The sequence below is a fragment of the Bufo gargarizans genome, chromosome 2, assembly GCF_014858855.1.
Source record: "Bufo gargarizans isolate SCDJY-AF-19 chromosome 2, ASM1485885v1, whole genome shotgun sequence".
In the NCBI taxonomy this organism is placed as follows: Eukaryota; Metazoa; Chordata; class Amphibia; order Anura; family Bufonidae; genus Bufo; species Bufo gargarizans.
The window spans coordinates 231,173,364-231,195,507 of NC_058081.1; the positions used below are offsets into that span (position 1 = coordinate 231,173,364).

The following is a 22,144-nucleotide window of genomic DNA, read 5'->3' on the forward strand; positions in this document are numbered from 1 at the left end:
GTAATGATGGCCACTCGTTTTTCTTTACTTAGCTGCTTTTTTCTTGCCATAATACAAATTCTAACAGACTATTCAGTAGGACTATCAGCTGTGTATCCACCTGACTTCTCCACAACGCAACTGATGGTCCCAACCCCATTTATAAGGCAAGAAATCCCACTTATTAAACCTGACAGGCCACACCTGTGAAGTGAAAACCATTTCAGGTGACTACCTCTTGAAGCTCATCAAGAGAATGCCAAGAGTGTGCAAAGCAGTAATCAAAGCAAAAGGTGGCTACTTTGAAGAACCTAGAATATGACATATTTTCAGTTGCTTCACACTTTTTTGTTATGTATATAATTCCACATGTGTTAATTCATAGTTTCGATGCCTTCAGTGTGAATCTACCATTTTCATAGTCATGAAAATAAAGAAAACTCTTTGAATGAGAAGGTGTGTCCAAACTTTTGGTCTGTACTGTAGGTAGACACTGTAATGCTGGGATGGTGTTTGTGCTCCTTATCCCCCTATAAGCTTTAGTTCTCTTGTTCCTTTTCTGTATTCAAAAGCTTGTCTAGTTATATACAATGCTGGAAAGTCTGTTTATATAGTCGCACCATTGTAGTGTATTTATTAGGCTACTGACACCCATTGTTGTTATTATTTATTTATTTATTTAATTTTTTTTTTTTTATTGCGGCCCGCATTCAAGTTGAATGGGTCTGGATTCATCTTGGCGACCGTACGGAGGTTGCCCGTGCATTTGGGACTGCAAATTGCTGTCCCCAATGCATGGAACGGCCCACCTACGGCTGTGTGAATGAGCCCTTATCCTGAGGATCGACCATCAATATGAAATTACCGGAAAACCCCTTTAACTCCATCTAGAGGCATGTGTAAGGCTGTGTTCACATCTGTGTCAAGGCTTTCTAGTCTGACAGATGCCTTTTGACTTTATACTTCAGTGTGACCTATTAGCTTTCAGTTTCTTTAACAATCTCTTAGAAATAAGTGTAGACATTAATAATGCTTATCTTTTTCTGTAAAAACAGGCCATAGCGAACAGTGTAGGGGCAAATGCGGATCTGAACATGCGTATAACATTTATTGTTTGTGCGAGAATAGGGGAGATCAAACCAGATCCTTCTAATCTGAGGGATGGGAAATGACTGTGCAAGGCTACTTTCACACTTGAGGAAGAGTAATCCGGCAAGCAGTTCCGTCGCTGGAACTGCCTGCCGGATCAGGCAATCTGCATGCAAATGGACAGAATTTGTAGACAAATCTGGATGCGATCCGTCTCACAAATGCATTGCAAGAACGGATCCGTCTCTCCGTTTGTCATATGGACAAACGGATCAGTTTCTATTTTTTTATTTTTTTCACATTTTTACCGGTCTGTGCATGCGCAGACCAGAAGGATGGATCTGGCATTCCAGTATTTTTAATGCCGGATTCGCATGCTGCGGTATGTTCTCTGTCCTGATCAGTCAAAAAGACTGAACTGATGCATTCTGAACAGATTACTCTCCATTCAGAATGCATTAGGATAAAACCGATCAGTTCTCTTCCGGTATAGAGCTCTTAGGACAGAACTCAATGCCGGAAAAGAATAACGCAAGCGTGAAAGTGCCCTAATACAGCATTTGCATGGGGCCACAGCTGTAGTGCTTCTAGAGGTGAATGAGATGCAATACGGTTCTATATGTAATAATATGTATGAGGTCTTGACTGGTGTGATTTCACATCACCTAAACCATTATACTAGAAACAAGCTCGGTATTGTCATTTTGTGTCATCTGTTTACAATCTTCCCTACTAATGTTAGGACAACCAAAGCACCTACTACAGGGATGACCAACCTGTGGCCCTCCAACTGTTGTAAAACTACAACTCCCACCATGCCCTGCTGATAGCTGTAGGCTGTCCGGGCATGCTAGGAATTGTAGTTTTGCAACAGCTGGAGGGCCACATCCCTGACCTACTACATACCTAATCTAGCCATACACATCAGGCCTCATGCACACGACCGCATTTTTGGGCTACATCTGCTCTACATTTTTTGACCATCAAATGTAGACCTGTTAATTTCAGTGGGGCCGTAAAAGGTGCAGACAGCATACTGCGACCATTCCCTCCAAATGATAGAACATGTCCTATTCTTACAAAATGCATATAGAATAGTTTTATCCAGCTCACCTCCTTGGCATTTGCTTTCCAGTGTGTCCCAGTATAGCAGGAATTAGTAGAAAAAATGGTTTTGGCACTGAAGTTGTAATCCAATAAAAACTTCCTCTTTATTGAAACACATTTACATCAGCAGACACAACCACGAAGCATGCGGTAATCGTTAATGCGTTTTGGACGGTCTGTCCTTTAGTCGTAACAATGTTCCATGTTAGTTTGAATTATTTATGACCAAAAAAACACACACACACACACATCTCACACACATCTCACCACCATTGGTTATTCTAACATGGAACCACCTTTTGCCCAATGTATCATCAGAAGTCACATGTGCAACATTGTTCACTGGTGCTTTAAATCGGGTTAACTCCATCCTCCCCACCCAAATGAAATAAATAAGACAAATGCTCTTGGGTATAAGGGCCTTGGGAGAAACCCGAAAAAAAACAGTGTGCGCAGTAACAAATACAAAGTATTTAAAACAAGATGGCAAGCCACTTTATGGACCATCAAAACCAAAATATCACAGATGAACTAATATAATATATTATTCTGCTGTTATTGCTGATAAACATACGTTAATTCCTTTCTCTGGTTCAAACCTGTAGGAACCATAGCATTTAATCTAAATCTCCAGAAAGCTTCTCTCAAAAGCAGTTTCCCCGTAGGGGCGCTATAACTTTTTCAATTGCAAAAGCACGAACGGTGTTTGTTCTCTGTGTGTGAATAAAATGTTTGGCTGCATTTGAAATATTTAAAGCTGTAGGATTTGTTATATAGTTCAAATGTTCAAGATTCCTATTTTTGAACTTGCGTATAGTACTACCCACATATGTAAGATTGGATTCCACACATCGAATCACATACACCACTCCCGTGCTGTTGCAATTTATATAACTTTTAATAGAGAAAGTAGATGAATGATCAGCTTTCTGGAAATTTTGGTTACAGTTACATTTTTGCACGGGTTATTTCCACACTTAGTAAAATCTCCTCTAACTTGGCCATGTGTTTCCTGGATTTTTGGTTTTATTCCATGTGAATAATGATGGCGAGAGGGAACTGGACAGTGTGGGATCCTTTCTCGGAACTATATGGCACCCATATTTAAGTGCATCGTACAGTATATCATCATCGTATAGTATTAGTAATGTATGTAATGGTATGTCCTATTCTTGTCCATTTTGTGATGTTTCTACAGACGTTTAAAAAATAAATGGCGTCGTGCACACGGCTGATATTCCTGTCTTGTGGTGACTCGATTTGCGGACTGCAAAACAGATTCGGTCATGTGCATGAGTCCTTAGATGAATGGCAGACAAACTAGAAGGCAATCTAATAAGTACAGGGGTGTCCCAGCCCTCCAGAAGGAAAGGAATGGAATGGGCATCTTGTATTTTAAATTGCAAGATCTTTTATTCTGGAGAGTTAAAGGGGTTTTCCCATCTCAGACAATGGGGGCATATCGCTAGGATATGCCCCCATTGTCTGAGATGGGAATACCCCTTCAATGTCTGGCTTTTCACCTCTCCTCCGCAGAGGAATGGCTCTCTTTCAGTGTACGGCCTCCTTTACATATTACTCATGTTAACTGCTTTATCTTGTTTGCTTTTAAAGGGTAAAGAATATTACCTTGTGAAGTGGAAAGGGTGGCCAGAGTCACATAACACATGGGAGCCCAAACAAAACCTTAAATGTTCTGCACTTTTGAAGCATTTTTACAGTGACCTCTACAAGTACGTGTCTGAACTTAAGCCCGGTAAAGCAAGTGTGCTTAAAAACAGCATAAAATCTTTGGATCGCTCTGTGTCTGACTATATAGTCAAAAAGGCTAAACAGCGAATTGCACTGAAGCGGTGGGAAGAAGAGCTGAACAGGAAAAAGTCCCACAATGGAATGTTGTATGTGGAGAATGATGTGGATCTGGAGGGTCCCCCCAGAGACTTCTATTACATAAATGATTATAAAGCCTCTCCCGGAGTGAACACTTTGGGCGAAGCCATTGTTGGCTGTGACTGCGCAGACTGCTTTACTGGTAAATGCTGCCCTACGGAGGCAGGGGTTGTTTTTGCTTACAATGAACAGAGACAGATTAAAATCCAACCTGGACGGCCTATTTATGAGTGCAATGCTAGATGTAAATGTGGCCCAGATTGTCCGAATCGTGTTGTACAAAAAGGACCCCCCTATTCTTTATGCATCTTTAGGACACACAATGGACGTGGCTGGGGGGTTAAAACGCTCCAGAAAATCAAGAAGCACAGCTTTGTCATGGAATATGTTGGCGAGGTATGTGATGTATTCACCTTTACACCTTATTACTGTGGAGCTAGTATTTTTATGATATATTCTGGTGTGTTTCACTTTTTACAGCTGCAAAGAGTGCCTCAGTGTATATTTATTCAGTAACATCTGGCAGGCATAATAGAGGAACGGCACAGCATAAAGTCACAAGAATAAATGATCCGGAATTGTTTTTACATGAGAAATGCAAGTAGCTACTAAGACAGAGGTCTTAGGAGAGGTGCCCATAAGCCTTCAGTAGCTGTCGGATACTCGTTTTGCAGACCGATATCTCTCCCTGCACCCTTACATACGTACACCCACAGAGTGCATATCTGCTTTAAAGGCTATTTACACCTTTGGGGGCAATTTTTAAATTATTGCATTGTACTTATTTTGAGCTAAACATAATTTTTTTAATTGGTCTTTATTACAGATTTGGAACCATTTTTTCTGTACAGGGCTGAGATGCTCTAATAGAGGGATCTGAATTTTCTCTCCGCTCCATCAGCCAGCTAATCTAACGGGCCCCTTTCTCTGCTCTCTGACATAAACACTCATTATAGCTCAGTTCTTATCTTACTGATAAGAATGTGGTTTAAATAAGTGTTTATGACCTCCATTCCCTTTAGTTTCCCTTGCATTGCTACATGAAGGATTACACAGTGTCACTTGAATTCAGTGTGCTGTCTAAAGACCAGCGATGCCAGGGGGGATAAGCTCCTATCTGAAGAATGGGGTCCCACCTTGAATGGAGTGGTGGCTGACCATGTGCCGTCCTTTCCATTTACTTTCCACAGCCCCTCCCGTCCTCCTCACTGCTATTCTCATTGGTGGCGCAGTGGGCGTGTCACAGTGGGGAGGGACTCCTTTTCCATTGTGCCGGCTGGTGGGCGTACTGCACTGTAATGTGCGCTCAACGTTTTAGAGGCAGTCCAGCACTCAAGTGCGACTGCCTCTATGATGTAACTAAAATACCACTGTATTTAAGAAAAGGTGATATCACCCTATCACCGTTTCTTAATACCGCGGTATATCGTGAATATCACCGAACCCTACCCCGGTCTTCTTCTGGCCTGCGCTGCACTGTGACCTGACATCGCACAACATCAGATCATAGTGCATTCCTACGTGTACTACGTCCTGACGCTGTGTGCAGTCAGTGCAGAGCGAGGCCCGGGAAAAGACCAGGGAGGGAGAGTACAGCCGCTGCAGCACTTCCCTCACTGCTCCCTGTGCCTTCCACATGCTATATTCCACAATGGAAGCAGTCATTGGCATTCAGACTATAAGACACACTACCACTATTAACGCAGTTTTGGTGGGAAAAGGTCTGTCTTATAGTCCGAAAAAATGTTATAGAAGTTGGCCAGCGGTGTAATCGCATTGAGCCACACAATAAGCCTGTCATGTCATTTTAGTGCTTAATGTAGTTATAACAAAAATATAAGCCTTTCAGTGTGAACAAAAAAGGTTACGGATCTTGGAAGGCGAGGGAGGAAAGAATAAAATACAACAATTGGCCCAGTCCCCAAGGGGATAATGACTCCCTTTAAAGGAAGTGAATGGCTACCTCTCCTGTGGATATGGTGTACGTGTCCTAGATGGGAATACCCCTTTAAGAGCCTTGTCTCAGTAGGGCATCCCACTTGAGTCAGAAGGCACTGAATCAAAACCAGAAATCTATCTTGTCTAGTCATTCACCCTGAGCGGGCTGCCATAGAGTTTCTAGAAGCTTCTTCATACAGTGTATACAAAGGTGAAGCAAATATCTGTCCACTTACTAGAATTGCAGGAATCGGCACCTTCTGAGGAAAAGCATGTGCCTGAGGTGTCAATCGTGAAATACCTTCATGTGTGGTCTCTAAAAGGGAAATGACTGCTGGATCGGTGGCCTCCAAGGACCTGTCACTTTTCCGGTGACTACTTTTATTGTGATAACTGTTCTGGAGCATATTTTCATATAACGTCATTATTCTTGCTAGAAGTCTGAAAATGTGTGAATTGCAAGTCCGTCCATTTGGGTGATACCAGTTGGGAGTGTGTCCCTGCAGAGCCTGACACTATTTATTTCAGGGGTCTCAGACACTTGGCCACTGAGTCAATTATTTGCATAGACACAGAGCTGGGGTTCACCTGATTGAAACGCTGTTTGTTTTTTCTTCTTGTTGATCTGAAGCTACAGGTTAGGCCGTCGGTGAAATGAGGGCATGACTGTTGCTCTGCCCCTTTCTGTGGTCAGCCCCTGCCTGACTGCTTTAAGAGTTATTTGGTGGCCATTTTACACTGACGCTTATTTGCTTCCCATGAAACAGCATTGCCAAAGGGAGCGAAGACGCTGTTTCTGGAGGCCAATAAGTGCCAATGTAAAATGGCCACCAAATTCCCTCTAGGCAATGGCATATAGAGTGGCGTATGAAATGGCCGTATATGTAATGGCTCTTACCTGAGTACTTCAAGTAGTTGGCTGATTAAGGGTCCATTCACACGTCCACAATTCTGTTCCGAGTTTTGCAGAACGGAATTGTGGACGCATTCATTTATATGGGGCCGCATGATGTGCTGTGCACTTCCGGGGCCGCAATTCTGTTCCCGAAAAAAATAGAACATGTCCTATTCTATTAGTGCCGGCGATGTGCGGAACGCACTTTGCAGTGTCCATGTTTTGTGGATCCGCAAAACACGCTATGGACGTGTGAATGGACCCTAACAATAATTTTGTATTGTATCCTATTTTAAAATGGATGTGGCCCGTCAAGTGGATTTTTTTTTTTGTACGGCCCATAGATCATTTGCGTTTGAGACCCCTGATCTAATCAGTGCAGTAAGTGACAGACCACGTAGGAACACCACACCCACTGCTAATACCCAAATGGACTGACACTGCAGACTGCTGGTAAGTGGTTCATAAACTTCTAGGGCAGTATCGACAACCTCCTGCACTCCAGTTGTTCTGAAACTACAACTACCAGCATGCCCCATTCACTTCTATGGGAGTTAGGGCTCATTCAGACAGCCGTATGCTGTCCTGCAAAAATGCAGATCCGTTTTTTTGTTTGGTTTTTTTTTTGGACAGTTCAGCATGTCTGCAAATAAATGGATTGCATTTTGCGGACCCATAGACCTCAGTGAGGCCTCGTCCTGATTTTCACTGACAAGTATAGGATATGTTTTACTTGTTTTGCGTAGAACAGAAGAAAAGGGCCGCAAAAAAAACACATCCAAATTTTTGCGGACTGCATATGGCCGTCTGAATGAGCCCTTAAAAGTATGTTTTCATGCTGGGAGTTGTAGTTTCTCAGCAGCTGGCGTGCCGAAGGGTGCTGACTAGTGATGAGCGAACTTCTGTTTTAAGTTCGGCGTCTAAAGTTCGGCTTCCGGTTAGCGGAGAATCCCGATATGGATTCCGACTTCCGTTGTGGTCCGTGGTAGCGGAATCAATAATGGCCGATTATTGATTCCGCTACCACGGACCACAACGGAAGTCGGAATCCATATCTGGATTCTCCGCTAACCGGAAGCCGAACTTTAGACGCCGAACTTAAAACAGAAGTTCGCTCATCACTAGTGCTGACACCTGTTCTAGTGTAATAGAGGAATGACACGAGCAGATGCTTCAGAATTGTTACATGGGGAACACAGGTAGTTACTGAGACGTGCTGGAAGCAGTGACTGCTCATGTTTAGGGCTACTTTCACACTAGCGTTTTTACTGGATCCAGCAGGGTTCCGTTACTGATCATACAACCATCTGGATCCGTTATGAACGGATCCGGTTGTATTATCTTTAACATAGCCAAGATGGATCCGTTATGAACTCCATTGAAAGTCAATGGGGGACCGATCCGTTTTCTATTGTGTCAGAGAATATCCGTCTTGCTCCGCATCTCAGGACAGAAAGCAAACCGTAGCATGTTGCGGTTTGCTCTCCGGTATAAGAACGGAATGCATTTTGGAGCATTCTATTCTGTTACGTTTTGTCACCATTGACTATGATTGGGGACAAAACTGAATTGTTTTTTTTCCCCCGTATTGAGATCTCAATACCAGAAAATAGAAACGCTAGTGTGAAAGTAGCCTAACTTGTTTAATGCCACAGTGGCATCTAAGGTGTTTGATAGTGGGAGTGGGCTCCTTAGTTGGTACATTGGTGCCCCACTAGACCATCGACAATGTGCATTCTCTTCATACAGCTGATTGTGGGGGTGTCAGGTGTCGGACCCCTGCCCATCTGATATTTATGACCAACCTAAGGCTGGGTTCACACGGGCGTGTCCGGATTAGGTCCGGATGCGTCCCGGTGTATTGCGGCAAACCCGCGCGATTAGGTACGCAATTGCAGTCAGTTTTGACTGCGATTGCGTTCCGATGTTCAGTTTTTATCACGCGGGTGCAATGTGTTTTGCACTCGCGTGATAAAAACCGACTGTGGTACCCAGACCCGAACTTCTTCACAGAAGTTCAGGTTTGGGTTAGTTGTAGTGTAGATTGTATTATTTTCCCTTATAACATGGTTATAAGGGAAAATAATAGCATTCTGAATACAGAATGCTTAGTACAAGGTCAATTGAGGGTTAAAAAAAAATAAAAGAAATTAACTCACCTTGTCCTCTTCATCGCGCAGTTCCCGGTCTCTTCTGATGAGCTGTCGGCTAAAGGACCTTTGGTGACGTCAGATCACATGCTCCAATCACATGGTACATCACCGTGGTGATGTACCATGTGATTGGAGCATGTGATCTGCTGACGTCACCAAAGGTCCTTTAGCCGACAGCTCATCAGAAGAGACCGGGAACTGCGCGATGAAGAGGACAAGGTGAGTTAATTTCTTTTATTTTTTTTTAACCCTCAATTGACCTTGTACTAAGCATTCTGTATTCAGAATGCTATTATTTTCCCTTATAACCATGTTATAAGGGAAAATAATACAGTGAATAGACTGTCACCTAGCAACCATGAGTGAAAATCGCACCGCATCCGCACTTGCTTGCGGATGCTTGCGATTTTCACTCAGCCCCATTCATTTCTATGGGGCCTGTCCTGCGTTACAAACGCAGAATATAGAGCATGCTGCGATTTTAAAGCATTGCAGAAGTGATGCGTGAAAAAAATCGCTCATGTGCACAGCCCCATAGAAATGAATGGGTCAGGATTCAGTGCGGGTGCAATACGTTCACCTACCGCATTGCACCCGCGCGGAAATCTCGCCCGTGTGAACTCAGCCTAAGAATGGGTTATCAATATTTAAAGCCTGGAAAACCCCTTTAACCCATAATGCCATATATATACGGCGTTATGGGCCGACAGGTGTATGGAGTGGGCCTCTGCAGTGACCCTGCTCCCTACTCGCCGTGTGCCAGCTGTATCATACACCCGCACTGACAGTGAGCGGCGATTGCGCCGTCATTTAACCCCTCAGGTGCTTCGATGAACGCTGATCGTGGCACCTGTGAGTGAAGGCAGAGGGATGTGGTTCCCTCTGCCTTCCGATCAGAGCCCCTGCAGTAAAATTTTGAAGCTACGATCGGTAGCCATGGCAGCCTGGACGCTTCTGAAGCGATCCAGGCCTGCCATTGCATTCTCTATGCTGAGCTATGCACGAGGCATAGCTCAGAATGGAGAGTGTAAAAATCCTATTCACCCTATAAAATCTCTATTAGGGTGAATAGGAGAGGGTATCAAAAGATCCCATGTAGGAGGCCCCTATGGGGGCTAATAGTTATAAAAAAATGAAAAAAATAAAAAATATGTAAATAAACACTAATTTATTACAAGTTTTAATCACCCCCACTTTCCGAATTTTACATATAAAAATACATAAATGATAAAAAAAAAATAAACATTGGGTATCGCCGCGTCCGAAAAATGTCTGACCTATTAAAATATAAAAGAAAAATCCTGTGTGGTGAATGCGTAACAGAAAAAAATGAAAAGCATGCGATTTTGCCTTTTTTTTTGTCATTTTGTCCTCCCAAAAACTTGAACAGCGGTCATCAAAACGTATATACTACTAAAATTGTATCAATAAAAACGACACTTCGTTACGCAAAAAACAAGCCCTTATACAGCTCTGTAGACGGAAATATAAAAAAGTTATGGCTTTCGGAATATAGCGATGCAAAGAAAATTGAGATTTTTCTAAGTAGTAAAACAAAAACAAAAAACGGTTTCCTGTTTTCTAATACAAGACCTGGTAAATTAAATGGTAGCATTAAAATTGCATCTGTTCTCGCCAAAAAATAAGCCCTCATATAGCTATGTGAACGGAAAATAAGTTATGGCTTTTGGAACATGAGGAAAAATGAACGGACCTTGCTTTTTCTAGTGTTATAAATATGTGGATGCATTTCCATCTTATTGTAAAGCTTATGATGTTTGAGTACAGGATGTGCAGTGCATAGGCCTGGAAAATAGATGGTGTCAGAAATAGTAATGATCTATCAGCTTATGGTAAGTGTCACATTCCCCCTTCTCATTTCTTATAGGTAATAACAAGTGAAGAGGCAGAGAGGAGGGGGCAGCAGTACGACAGCACAGGAATCACTTACCTCTTTGACCTGGACTATGAATCAGATGAGTTTACAGTCGATGCTGCTCGATATGGAAATGTCTCACACTTTGTAAACCACAGTGTAAGTAGATGTAGAAAACCATGGAGGTCTTATCTATCGCAACTATAAGGGTTCGGCTACGTGGCAATTTTGGCCTCAACAGCTGTTGTGCGACCAAAGATCGCAGAGAGGCGGGGCTTCAATAAATGGGGTCACAGCGTGACATGATTGCTGCGACCACATCACACTACTCACAAAAAATCCAGCAGTGTTGCATTTTTGCGATTTGTGTGTCGCAGTTGCTGCAAACTGCTAGGCACACGTTCATTCCCATGGCAGCCCTCTGCTCTGCGAATGGTCATGTAGCCGTGCCTGAATTCTTCCTGTACCAGTTACAGAAAGAGCATCACCCTTTAAGATTGCTCCTCTGGTTTTCTCTTGCACCGCCTTGATAACCAGCATAAAAAAATGCTCACAGCCCAATCCTCCATGAATTTGCACCTAATGCTCATCTCTCTGTTTAAAGAGGTAGCTATAGTTATGTGCACAATTTTATAAAGATTTGCCTTTTTTTTCAAAAATTGCATGTGGACCTTACACGTCTTGTACATTGTCTTGTATTTTAGTGTGACCCCAATCTTCAGGTATTCAACGTATTTATAGATAACTTGGATGTACGTCTTCCTCGAATTGCATTATTTTCAACGAGACCGATCAAAGCTGGAGAGGAGCTTACATTTGATTACCAAATGAAAGGTAGGAGTCCTTTTCCACACCTATGTATATGGATACCATTAGCTTAGAATTCTGCATGCTGATGGAGGGCTCTTGTCACAGTTACAGAGTATAAAACATTTCCTATATCTGCTTCTTCTAGGTTCAGCAGACTTCAGCACAGATTCTATTGAGTTGAGCCCAGCTAAGAAGAGAGTGAGGACCGCTTGCAGATGTGGAGCTGCTATTTGTAGAGGATACCTTTAATGTATTTGATAATAAATGTCATACAGATTTTACTATGCTGTGACAAGGTTTTTTTTTTAACTATATATTTTTTTATTTTATTTTTTAGCTATTTTCATTTTGTGGGGTATACAGTTTGTGTGAGTTTTTAATGTGCAAAATAAATTGAACTGATTCTATTTGAGGGTTTGCCAGGGATAAACTATAATTGTATATAGGATATTTACAGAAATTATTTAATTTTCTATTTTATTTTTTAAGGGGCTTTCACATGAAATAAGGGACAGCTACAGTCGCCAAACAGAATGAAGTAATATACACGCCAATAGAAAATTGTTTTAGCTGTGTTGTCTGTAAAGAAAAAACCCTTAAAGGGGTTTTCCAAGACTCTTTAATGAAGACCTATCTGCTGATCAATGGGGGTCTGACACCTGGAACCACCGCCTATCAGCTGTTTGAGAAGGTTGTGGTACTAGCTTACCAAGCCCAGTGCTGTATAGTGGCTGTGTGTGGTATTGCAGCTCAGCCCCATTTACTTTAAGGGTTTCTACCACCAGAAATACTGTTATGTAGCTGACTAACATTAGCGATGCGCCCATGTCAGCACTACATAACAGTATGTTTCTAACGTTAGTCCCTGCAGCCGTTTTTGTTAAAAAAGCACTTTTATTATATGCTAATGAGCCTCTAGGTGCTATGTGGGCGTAAAATCAGCACCTAGAGGCTCCGTCCACTCACGCTGTATTCCGCCCAGGTCCAGTGTTGTGCCCGCCCAGCTCCTCTTGATTGATGCCACTGTTCCCTGCATCGTTGGCGAAATCTCGCGCCTGCGCCGTTCACTTCGGCGCAGTGAGTGAAGGCCGCTCTCCTGATGCCGGCTTCCTCACTGTGACTTAGTCGGCGCAGGCGCAGTGAGGAAGCCGGCACCAGGATCGCATCATTCACTCACTGCGCCGAAGACAGAAGTGAACGGCGCAGGCGCGGGATTTCGCCAACGATGCAGGAAACAGTGGCATCAATCAAGAGGAGATGGGCGGGCACAACACTGGACCTGGGCGGAATACAGGGTGAGTGGGCGGAGCCTCTAGGTGCTGATTTTACGCCCACATAGCATCTAGAGGCACATTAGCATATAATAAGTGCTTTTTTAACAAAAACGGCTGCAGGGACTAACGTTAGAAACATACTGTTACGTAGTGCTGACATGGGCGCATCGCTAATGTCAGTCAGCTACATAACAGTATTTCTGGTGGTAGAAACCCTTTAAAGGGGTTGTCCGGGTTCAGAGCTGAACCCGGACATACCCTTATTTTCACCCCGGCAGCCCTCCTGAGCCTGGCATCGGAGCATCTCATGCTCCGATGCGCTCCTGTGCCCTGCGCTAGATCGCGCAGGGCACAGGCTCTTGTGTTTACAATAACACACTGCCGGGCGGTAACTTCCGCCCAGCAGTGTGTTCGGTGACGTCACCGGCTCTGAGGGGCGGGCTTTAGCTCTGCCCTAGCCGTTTTACTGGCTAGGGCAGAGCCAAATCCCGCCCATCAGTGCCAGTGACGTCACCGGGGTTCCTGTCAGCCCCATAGAGAGCCCCAGTACGTCACCGGAACTCAGAAAAATGCCTTTGCCCTGCGCGATTTAGCGCAGGGCAAAGGAGAGCATCGGAGCATGAACTGCTCCGATGCTCATGTCAGGGGGGCTGCCGGGGGGGAAATGGAGGGATGTCCGGTTCAGCTCTGAACCTGGACAACCCCTTTAATCACGTGGCCCACGTATAGTTCATTGTTATTAACGAACATGACATCTACAAGAAAGCAAGTGGGGGTAACGGATGTCGGACACCCACCGATCAGATACTGCTGATCTATCCAGAGGATAGGTAATCAATTAAAAAATCTCGGAAACACCTTTTAAATTTGCTTTTCATACATGCACATTGTATCTCATTGCAAAGATTGTCTTTTTTTTTTTTTTTTAAATAAATGAAATGGATAACATTGTCAACAAGGAAAAGAGGACTGTAATGTACTGAGCTTCATTAAAAGTACTTTACAACATGCAGTAAATGAAAACTATCCATTCTCTTCAACCATCCATTGTGTACACATTAAAGGAGTCATCTCATGACAGACAACACCATTAATAGGGAGCATCTGCATGTCCAGCCCCTGAGAACCCTGGTAAATGGTTAATTTTGCTGTCAGTGGCTTGTTTGTGTTATGTAGGCTGATATCTGTACTTTAACCCCTTCAGGACCCTGCCATTTTTTCACCTTTCTGCCCAGGCCATTTTTAGCAAATCTGACATGTCACTTTATATGATGATAACTTTAAAACTTTTATTTATCCAGGCCATTCTGAGATTGTTTTCTCATCGCATGTTGTACTTCATGACGGTGGTAAAATTGAGCCAAAATGTTTCATTTTTATTTATAAAAAAAATACTAAATTTACAAAATATTTGGATAAATTAGAAAATTTCAATTTCTCTACTTTTATAATGGATAGTAATAACGCCAAAAATAGTTATTACTTTACCCCATATGTCTACTTCATATTTGGATCATTTTGAAAATGACATTTTATTTTTTGGGGACATTAGAACACTTAAAGGGGTTATCCGACTTAAATAAATCTATTCTAATTGCTTTTATTGTTGTCCATTGAAAGTTTGTTAAAGTCACTTTCATAAGCTCTCTATCACCATTTGTCCAGTTCAGTTCTGGGTCATGTGACCCCTGACGTCAGCAAGCCTGCTCTGACGTCTCGTTTACAGCTTTTTCTCTGCTTGGGGGAGTGTCCAGGCTGTGTAAACGAGACGTCAGAGCTCTGGTGCCCTCCCCCCTCCAGCTCTCCTCACTGCCTCGGCTCTGCTCTGCTGATGACATCTCGTTTACAGCTCTCCCTGCTTGGGGGAGTGGCCAGGCTGTGTAAACGAGACGTCAGAGCTCTGGTGCCCTCCCCCCTCCAGCTCTCCTCACTGCCTCGGCTCTGCTCTGCTCTGACGTCTCGTTTACAGCTCTCCCTGCTTGGGGGAGTGGCCAGGCTGTGTAAACGAGACGTCAGAGCTCTGGTGCCCTCCCCCCTCCAGCTCTCCTCACTGCCTCAGCTCTGCTCTGCTGATGACGTCTCGTTTACAGCTCTCCCTGCTTGGGGGAGTGGTCAGGCTGTGTAAACGAGACGTCAGAGCCTCTGGTGCCCTCCCCCCTCCAGCTCTCCTCACTGCCTCAGCTCTGGTATGCGATCGCTCATGTGCAGTACATACCAGAGCCGAGGTGATCTCTTCTCAGGCAGAAGGGTATGTTTGACTGTTTGTCCCTCCTGCATTCACTGGGGCTAGAGGTGGCATTTTGTAAACGTTCCCCTCTGCATCTGGGGATCGTTATTACAGCCCTGCCCCCCTCCCCCACTAGTACACATTGAACACCCCCTGTGAAATATAAATAAATTATTGGCCATCATTATTATCATCATCATCTATATAAAATCCTTATCTGCCACCAATATATGTATTTATCTAAGCAATATCCATATTGAATATATATTTGAATAATATAGATATTGCTTAGATACAGATAATGCTAATGATATTTTCACACTAGCGGCAGGACGTATCCGACAGGCTGTTCACCCTGTCGGATCCGCCCTGCCGCTATTTGCCCGTGCCGCTGGACGGATCCGTTATTGCAATTCATTTTTAGACGGATCCGCACCTGGATCCATCTACAAATGCTGTCCGTTGTCACACTGATCGGCGGATCCAGCAGGCACGCAGCTCTGACGACGGAGCTGCCTTGCGGATCCGGCATTGCAAAACAACTAAAGGACGGATCCGTCCTTCCGGTCTGCGCATGAGCAGACCATGAAAACTGTGAAAAAGACTGCCAGAGGGATCCGTCCATCCGCATGGCAAGCAGATAGACGGATCCATCCTTCCGGTCTGCGCATGAGCAGACCATGAAAACTGTGAAAAAGACTGCCAGAGGGATCCGTCCATCCGCATGGCAAGCAGATAGACGGATCCATCCTTCCGGTCTGCGCATGCACAAACCGGGAATACTGTGAAAAAGACTGCCAGAGGGATCCGTCCATCCGCATGGCAAGCAGATAGACGGATCCATCCTTCCGGTCTGCGCATGCACAAAACGGGAATACTGTGAAAAAGACTGACAGAGGGATCCGTCTATCCGCATGACAAGCGGATCGGCGGATCCGTTATTGCAATGCATTTCTAGACGGATCCGCACCTGGATCCGTCTACAAATGCTGTCAGTTGTCACACTGAGGCTACATTCACACTTGCATTCGGAGCGGATCCGTCTGATGTCTGCACAGACGGATCTGCTCCTATAATGCAAACATTGGGATCCGTTCAGAACGGATCCGTTTGCATTATAGTTCAGAAAGAAAGTGTAAAGGTTAGTCAGACGGATCCGTCCAGACTTTACATTGAAAGTCAATGGGGGACGGATCCGTTTGAAATTGCACCATTGTGTCAACTTCAAACGGATCCGTCCCCATTGACTTACATTGTAAGTCTGGACGGATCCGTTTGGCTCCGCACGGCCAGGCGGACACCCGAACGCTGCAAGCTGCGTTTGGATGTCTGCCTGCTGAGCGGAACGGAGACCAGCCATCCTGATGCATTCTGAGCGGATCCGCATCCACTCAGAATGCATTGGGGCTCTACGGATCCGTTCGGGGCCGCTTGTGATATCCTTCAAACGGAACCCACAAGCGGAACCCCGAACGCAAGTGTGGAAGTATCCTGATCGGCGGATCCAGCAGGCACGCAGCTCCGACAACGGAGCTGCCTTGCGGATCCGGCATTGCAAAACAACTGAAGGACGGATCCGTCCTTCCGGTCTGCACATGCACAAACCGGGAATACTGTGAAAGACTGCCAGAGGGATCCATCCATCCGCATGACAAGCGGATAGACGGATCCGTTATTGCAATGCATTTCTAGACTGATCCGCAACTGGATCTGTCTACAAATGCTGTCAGTTGTCACACTGATCGGCGGATACAGCAGGCATGCAGCTCCGACGATGAAGCTGCCTTGCGGATCCGTCCTTCCGGTCTGCACATGCACAAACCGGGAATACTGTGAAAAAGACTGACAGAGGGATCCGTCCATCCACATGGCAAGCAGATAGACGGATCCATCCTTCCGGTCTGCGCATGCACAAACCGGGAATACTGTGAAAAAGACTGACAGAGGGATCCGTCCATCCACATGGCAAGCAGATAGACGGATCCATCCTTCCGGTCTGCGCATGCACAAACCGGGAATACTGTGAAAAAGACTGACAGAGGGATCCGTCCATCCACATGACAAGTGTGTATTTTTAATTTTTTTTGCAAAGTGCAGAGCAGGGTGAAGGAAAGGTCAGGTTGTTCACGCCCAGAAATATTCATGAGGCAGAGCTCAGGCTTTGTTGGTACACGCCCCCTCAGCATGTACTTCAGCATGTAAACACAGCAATAACACAACCATGAAAAGGTGTACATATGGGTTTTAACTTGATGAAATCTAGCCTAACCAAATTATATGTATATCCTGATGGATTTTAAGTGTTTTTTTTTATTTTTTATTAACTCGGATAACCCCTTTAAAAGTTTAGAAGCAAATCTTAAAATTTTTAAGACTTTCCAAAAAATTATAACCACCTCCCGACTGCCTAACGCAAGGATGCATCCTGCGGGCGGCCGGGTTATTCCTTGTTCACACATCTACGCGTCATCTCGCGAGAGCCGAGATTTCGCGTGAACGCGCATGCGGGCGCGTTTACAGCACAGCTGAGAAGTTGGTCTACAGCCTGCCAGCAGCGATCATTCGCTGGCAGGCTGTAGATGCAATTTTTTATTTTTTATTTTTTTTTCATTTTTAACTCCAAAAAGGTATATTAGACGCTGTTTTGTTAACAGCATCTAATATACATGCTACCTGGTCCTTTGGTGGTCCCTTTTGCTTGGATCGACCACCAGAGGACACAGGCAGCTCTGTAAGTAGCACCAATCACTACACTACACCCCCCCCCCCCCCCCCCGTCACTTATTAACCCCTGATCACCCCATATAGACTCCCTGATCATCCCCCTGTAAGGCTCCAAGTGTCACACATGTGGTATCGCCGTACTCAGGAGAAGTAGGGCAATGTGTTTTGGGGTGTCTTTTTACATATACCCATGCTGGGTAAGAGAAATATCTCTGTAAATTGACAACTTTGTATAAAAAAAAAAAAATGTTAAAAGTTGTCATTTATAGAGATTTCTCACACACAGTATGGGTATATGTAAAAATACACCCCAAAACACATTGCCCTACTTCAGAGTACGGCGATACCATATGAGTGACTCTTTTTTGCAGCCTAGGTGCGCAAAGGGGCCCAAATTCCAATGAGTACTTTTAGGATTTCACAGGGCATTTTTACGCATTTGGATTCCAAACTACTTCTCACGCTTTAGGGCCCCTAAAATGCAAGGGCAGTATAAATACCCCATTTTGGAAAGAAGACACCCCGGGGTATGGTGAGTTCATGTAAAATTTTATTTTTTGTCACAAGTTAGTGGAATATGAGACTTTTGTAAGAAAAAAGAAATTCCATTTCCGCTAACTTGTGACAAAAACTTCCATGAACTCGCTATGCCCATCAGCGAATACCTTAGGGTGTCTACTTTCCGAAATGGGGTCATTTGTGGGGTGTTTCTACTGTCTGGGCATTGTAGAACCTCAGGAAACATGACAGGTGCTCAGAAAGTCAAAGTGCGTAAATTAATTTTTTTGCACCATAGTTTGTAAACGCTATAACTTTTACCCAAACCAATAAATATACACTTATTGCATTATTTTTTTTTAATCAAAGACATGAAGAACAATACATTTAAAGAAAAAAAATTATATAAAAATGTAGTTTTATTTGAAAAACTTTACAACTGAAAGTGAAAAATGTCTTTTTTTGCAAAAATTTCGGTCAATTTTGATTAATATAAAAAAAAAGTAAAAATGACAGCAGCAATGAAATACCACCAAATGAAAGCTCTATTAGTGAGACGAAAAGGAGGTAAAATTAATTTGGGTGGTAAGTTGTATGACCGAGCAATAAACGGTGAAAGTAGTGTAGTGCAGAATTGTAAAAAGTGCTCTGGTCATTAAGGGGGTTTAAGCTAGTGGGCTGAGGTGGTTAAAGACCAGTTCAGTTGAGAAGTCACTTTGTGGGGCTTACATATAAGAAACCCCCATAAATCACCCCATTTTAGAAACTACACCCTTCAAGCTATTCAAAGCTGATTTTACAAACTTTGTTAACCCTTTAGGTGCCCAACGAGAATTAAAGGAAAATGGGAATGAAGAAGAAATATTAATAGTGGATGTTACAAATAAACGGCACGTAATGAATTAGAAAGTTTAAAAAATGAAAAATAAACTTGCTTCTAAAATTACCTTTATTTCTGTTTAGGGGGTAACAGGGCAAAATACCCTCATAACTAAAAAATTTGACTAAAGTGCTCTCGCCTAACAAACCAAAATACATGCAAATATCCTAACAGGGCTAATACAGGTGTTGATAGGCGTATCTGGGGTGGCAAGGCTGAGTCTAAGGGTAGAGAAGAAATCTATTCCTATTTTGGCCCTAAAAGTAAACTCTGCCCAGGGAAGCCCCCTAATGGTGGAGGCACCCTGTTCCCATGCCTAAAGCCTGACAGAAACCCTGTTAAAACCCTACACTAATGTATATATCTGATGTGTACAAAATTGTTTGGGTAAAAGAAACCCTATGAGCATATCTAGATGATACAGACAGTAACAGCCCCAACGCATTTCCTCCGCATCTGGCAGTTCATCAGGGGGTAGTCAATACGAATATTTGTAGGGAATGATAGAACAAAAGAAATTATAATAATGATAAAATATACAGAAAACCATGTCAGCAGATACCTGAAAAGATTTTTTTAAACAGAAATTGTCCCGACAGGCTTGTATGATACAAAGGAATTATAAGGGAAGAGTTGTACTTACTGGCATGGAGTGCCCACAGCGCCTTGCACGCCGATGTTTGGGGAGCTATTGCGGCTAGTGTAAGGACGCCGGCGCTCAGAATGTAAGTGCAGGCGCCACATGGGACTTCCAGACGCCGGAAAGGGTACTTCCGGCCGATGAAGCGCAACACGTGACATCCGGTAATTTTAGAAGCACGTTTATTTTTCTTACTGATATTTTCAAAAAATGGGAATGAAATTTCAAAGATCTTAAATTTTTATCTATTTTTTTTCCTGCAACATATCAAGGTTTAACAACCAACCAAAACTCAATCTATTATTACCCTGAATCTGGAGTTTACAGAAACACCCCATATGTGCTCAAAACTGATGTATGGGCGCACAGCAGGCTTCAGAGTGGAAGGAGCACCATATGGCTTTTGGAGAGCGGATTTAGCTGGAATTGTAATTGGGAGCTATGTCGCATATGAAAACACCCTGAGGTGGCTCTACAGTGGAAAGCCTCAATAATTGGCCCCAGTTTGGAAACCCCTCATGGAATATTTAAAGGTGTGTAGTGAGCACTTTTCCATAAAATTAGGAAACACTTGGCAGTGAAAATGAAAAATAGCATATATTTTTTTTCTGCAAAAAGTTGCTTTACACCCACATTTTTCACTTTCCCAAACGGTAACAGGACAAAATGCACCCCAAATTTTGTTCCCCATTTCCCCCCGAATACGCCAACACCCCATATGTGCTCAAAAAATGATATATGATCACACAGCAGGGCACTAGAGTCAAACAGCAAAATATGGATTTTGCTGACCTGAATTGGCAGACATTGATTTTAGGTACCATATCGCATTTAAAAGATTCCTGAGGTCCCCAGAAATTAAAACCCCCAAGAAGTGGCCATATTTTGGAAAGAGCACCCCCGTATGAACATTTTAAGTGGTGGAAAGGGCACTTTAAAAAAAATTAAGTGTCTCACAGAAGACAGAAACACTTGTTAAAGGATTTCAAAGCACACATTTGTGAAAATGAAAAATTACTAGCAGACCCCAATTTTTCACTTTCACAAGTATGGGCGCACAGCATGCAAACAGCAAAATATGGATTTAGCTGGCAGGCCTGAATTGTCAGACATGGATTTTAGGTGCCGCATAAAAAAAAATACTGAGGTCCTCCATAAATTAAAAACCCCAAGAAGTGACCCTATTTTGGAAAGAGCACCCCCGTACGAACATTTTAAGTGGTGTAAAGGGTACTTTTCACAAAAATGAATATGTAGTGGTTGGTGAAACTTTTGGTTTTCGTGTGGCACTGTATGGCTTCAGAATTTGATCTGGAAGATCCACCCCTCCCATGTGCCTGTTGTAGTCCAGGATACAAACTGGTTTGGTGGTAGTGGTTTTGGTACCTCGTACAGGAGCAGGGGAGCTGGTGTTAGTGTGAATGGTGGACAGTACAAGGACGTCCCTCTAGTCCTTGTACTTAACCACCAGCATGTTCTCATGGAGGAGAGCCCTACTTTCACCCATTCTCAGTGGTTGCCCTACCAGGGATCTAGGTAGGCCTCTCTGATTTTTGCGCACTGTGCCACAAACCACAGTACCTTTTTAGCAGTTTGGGACATGAATAGGGGTATGCTGGTATAATCGTTATCCACATAGAGGTGGTAACCCTTATCTAGCAGTGGGTGCAGCAAGTCCCACACAATCTTTCCACTAACTCCTAGGATCGGGGGACATTCTGGGGGTTCTATCCGGGAATCTTTCCCTTTGTAAATGTGAAACTTGTGGGTATACCCGGAGCTGTCCTCACAAAGTTTGTATATCTTTATGCCATACCTTGCCCGTTTGCTTGGCAGGTAGTGGTGGAATCTAATCCTCCCTTTGTAAAGAAATAGGGACTCATCTACAGTGACATTTTTATCAGAGTTGTACACCTCAGCAAAATAGATGTTAAAGTGGTCAATGACAGGCCTAACCTTGAACAGACTGTCAAATATTGGGTCGTTTTAGGGGGGGGGGGGGGGGCACTGCATTGTCGTCGTAGTGTAGGAATTTCCCAATTGACTTAAATTGTTTTTGGGTCATGGTCTTACTGTAAATTGGAGTCTGGTAGAAAATGTCTGAACTCCAATATTGTCTAACGTTTGGCTTCTTTACTACGCCCATATGCAGCACGAGTCCCCA

The 22,144-nt window shown here is 43.6% G+C and overlaps 1 protein-coding gene across 1 annotated transcript in view; it reads left to right on the plus strand.

Annotated features, from left to right (window-relative positions):
* The window catches only part of SUV39H2 (SUV39H2 histone lysine methyltransferase), a 35,317-nt gene extending 22,828 nt beyond the window's left edge, over positions 1-12,489 (plus strand). The window contains exons 3-6 of the mRNA XM_044276761.1: positions 3,790-4,461; positions 10,940-11,086; positions 11,632-11,761; positions 11,883-12,489. Coding sequence (XP_044132696.1) covers positions 3,790-4,461; positions 10,940-11,086; positions 11,632-11,761; positions 11,883-11,986 — 1,053 coding nt within the window. The 3' untranslated portion in view covers positions 11,987-12,489. The remainder of the gene's footprint in view (positions 1-3,789; positions 4,462-10,939; positions 11,087-11,631; positions 11,762-11,882) is intronic.
* Positions 12,490-22,144: the final 9,655 nt, after the last annotated feature.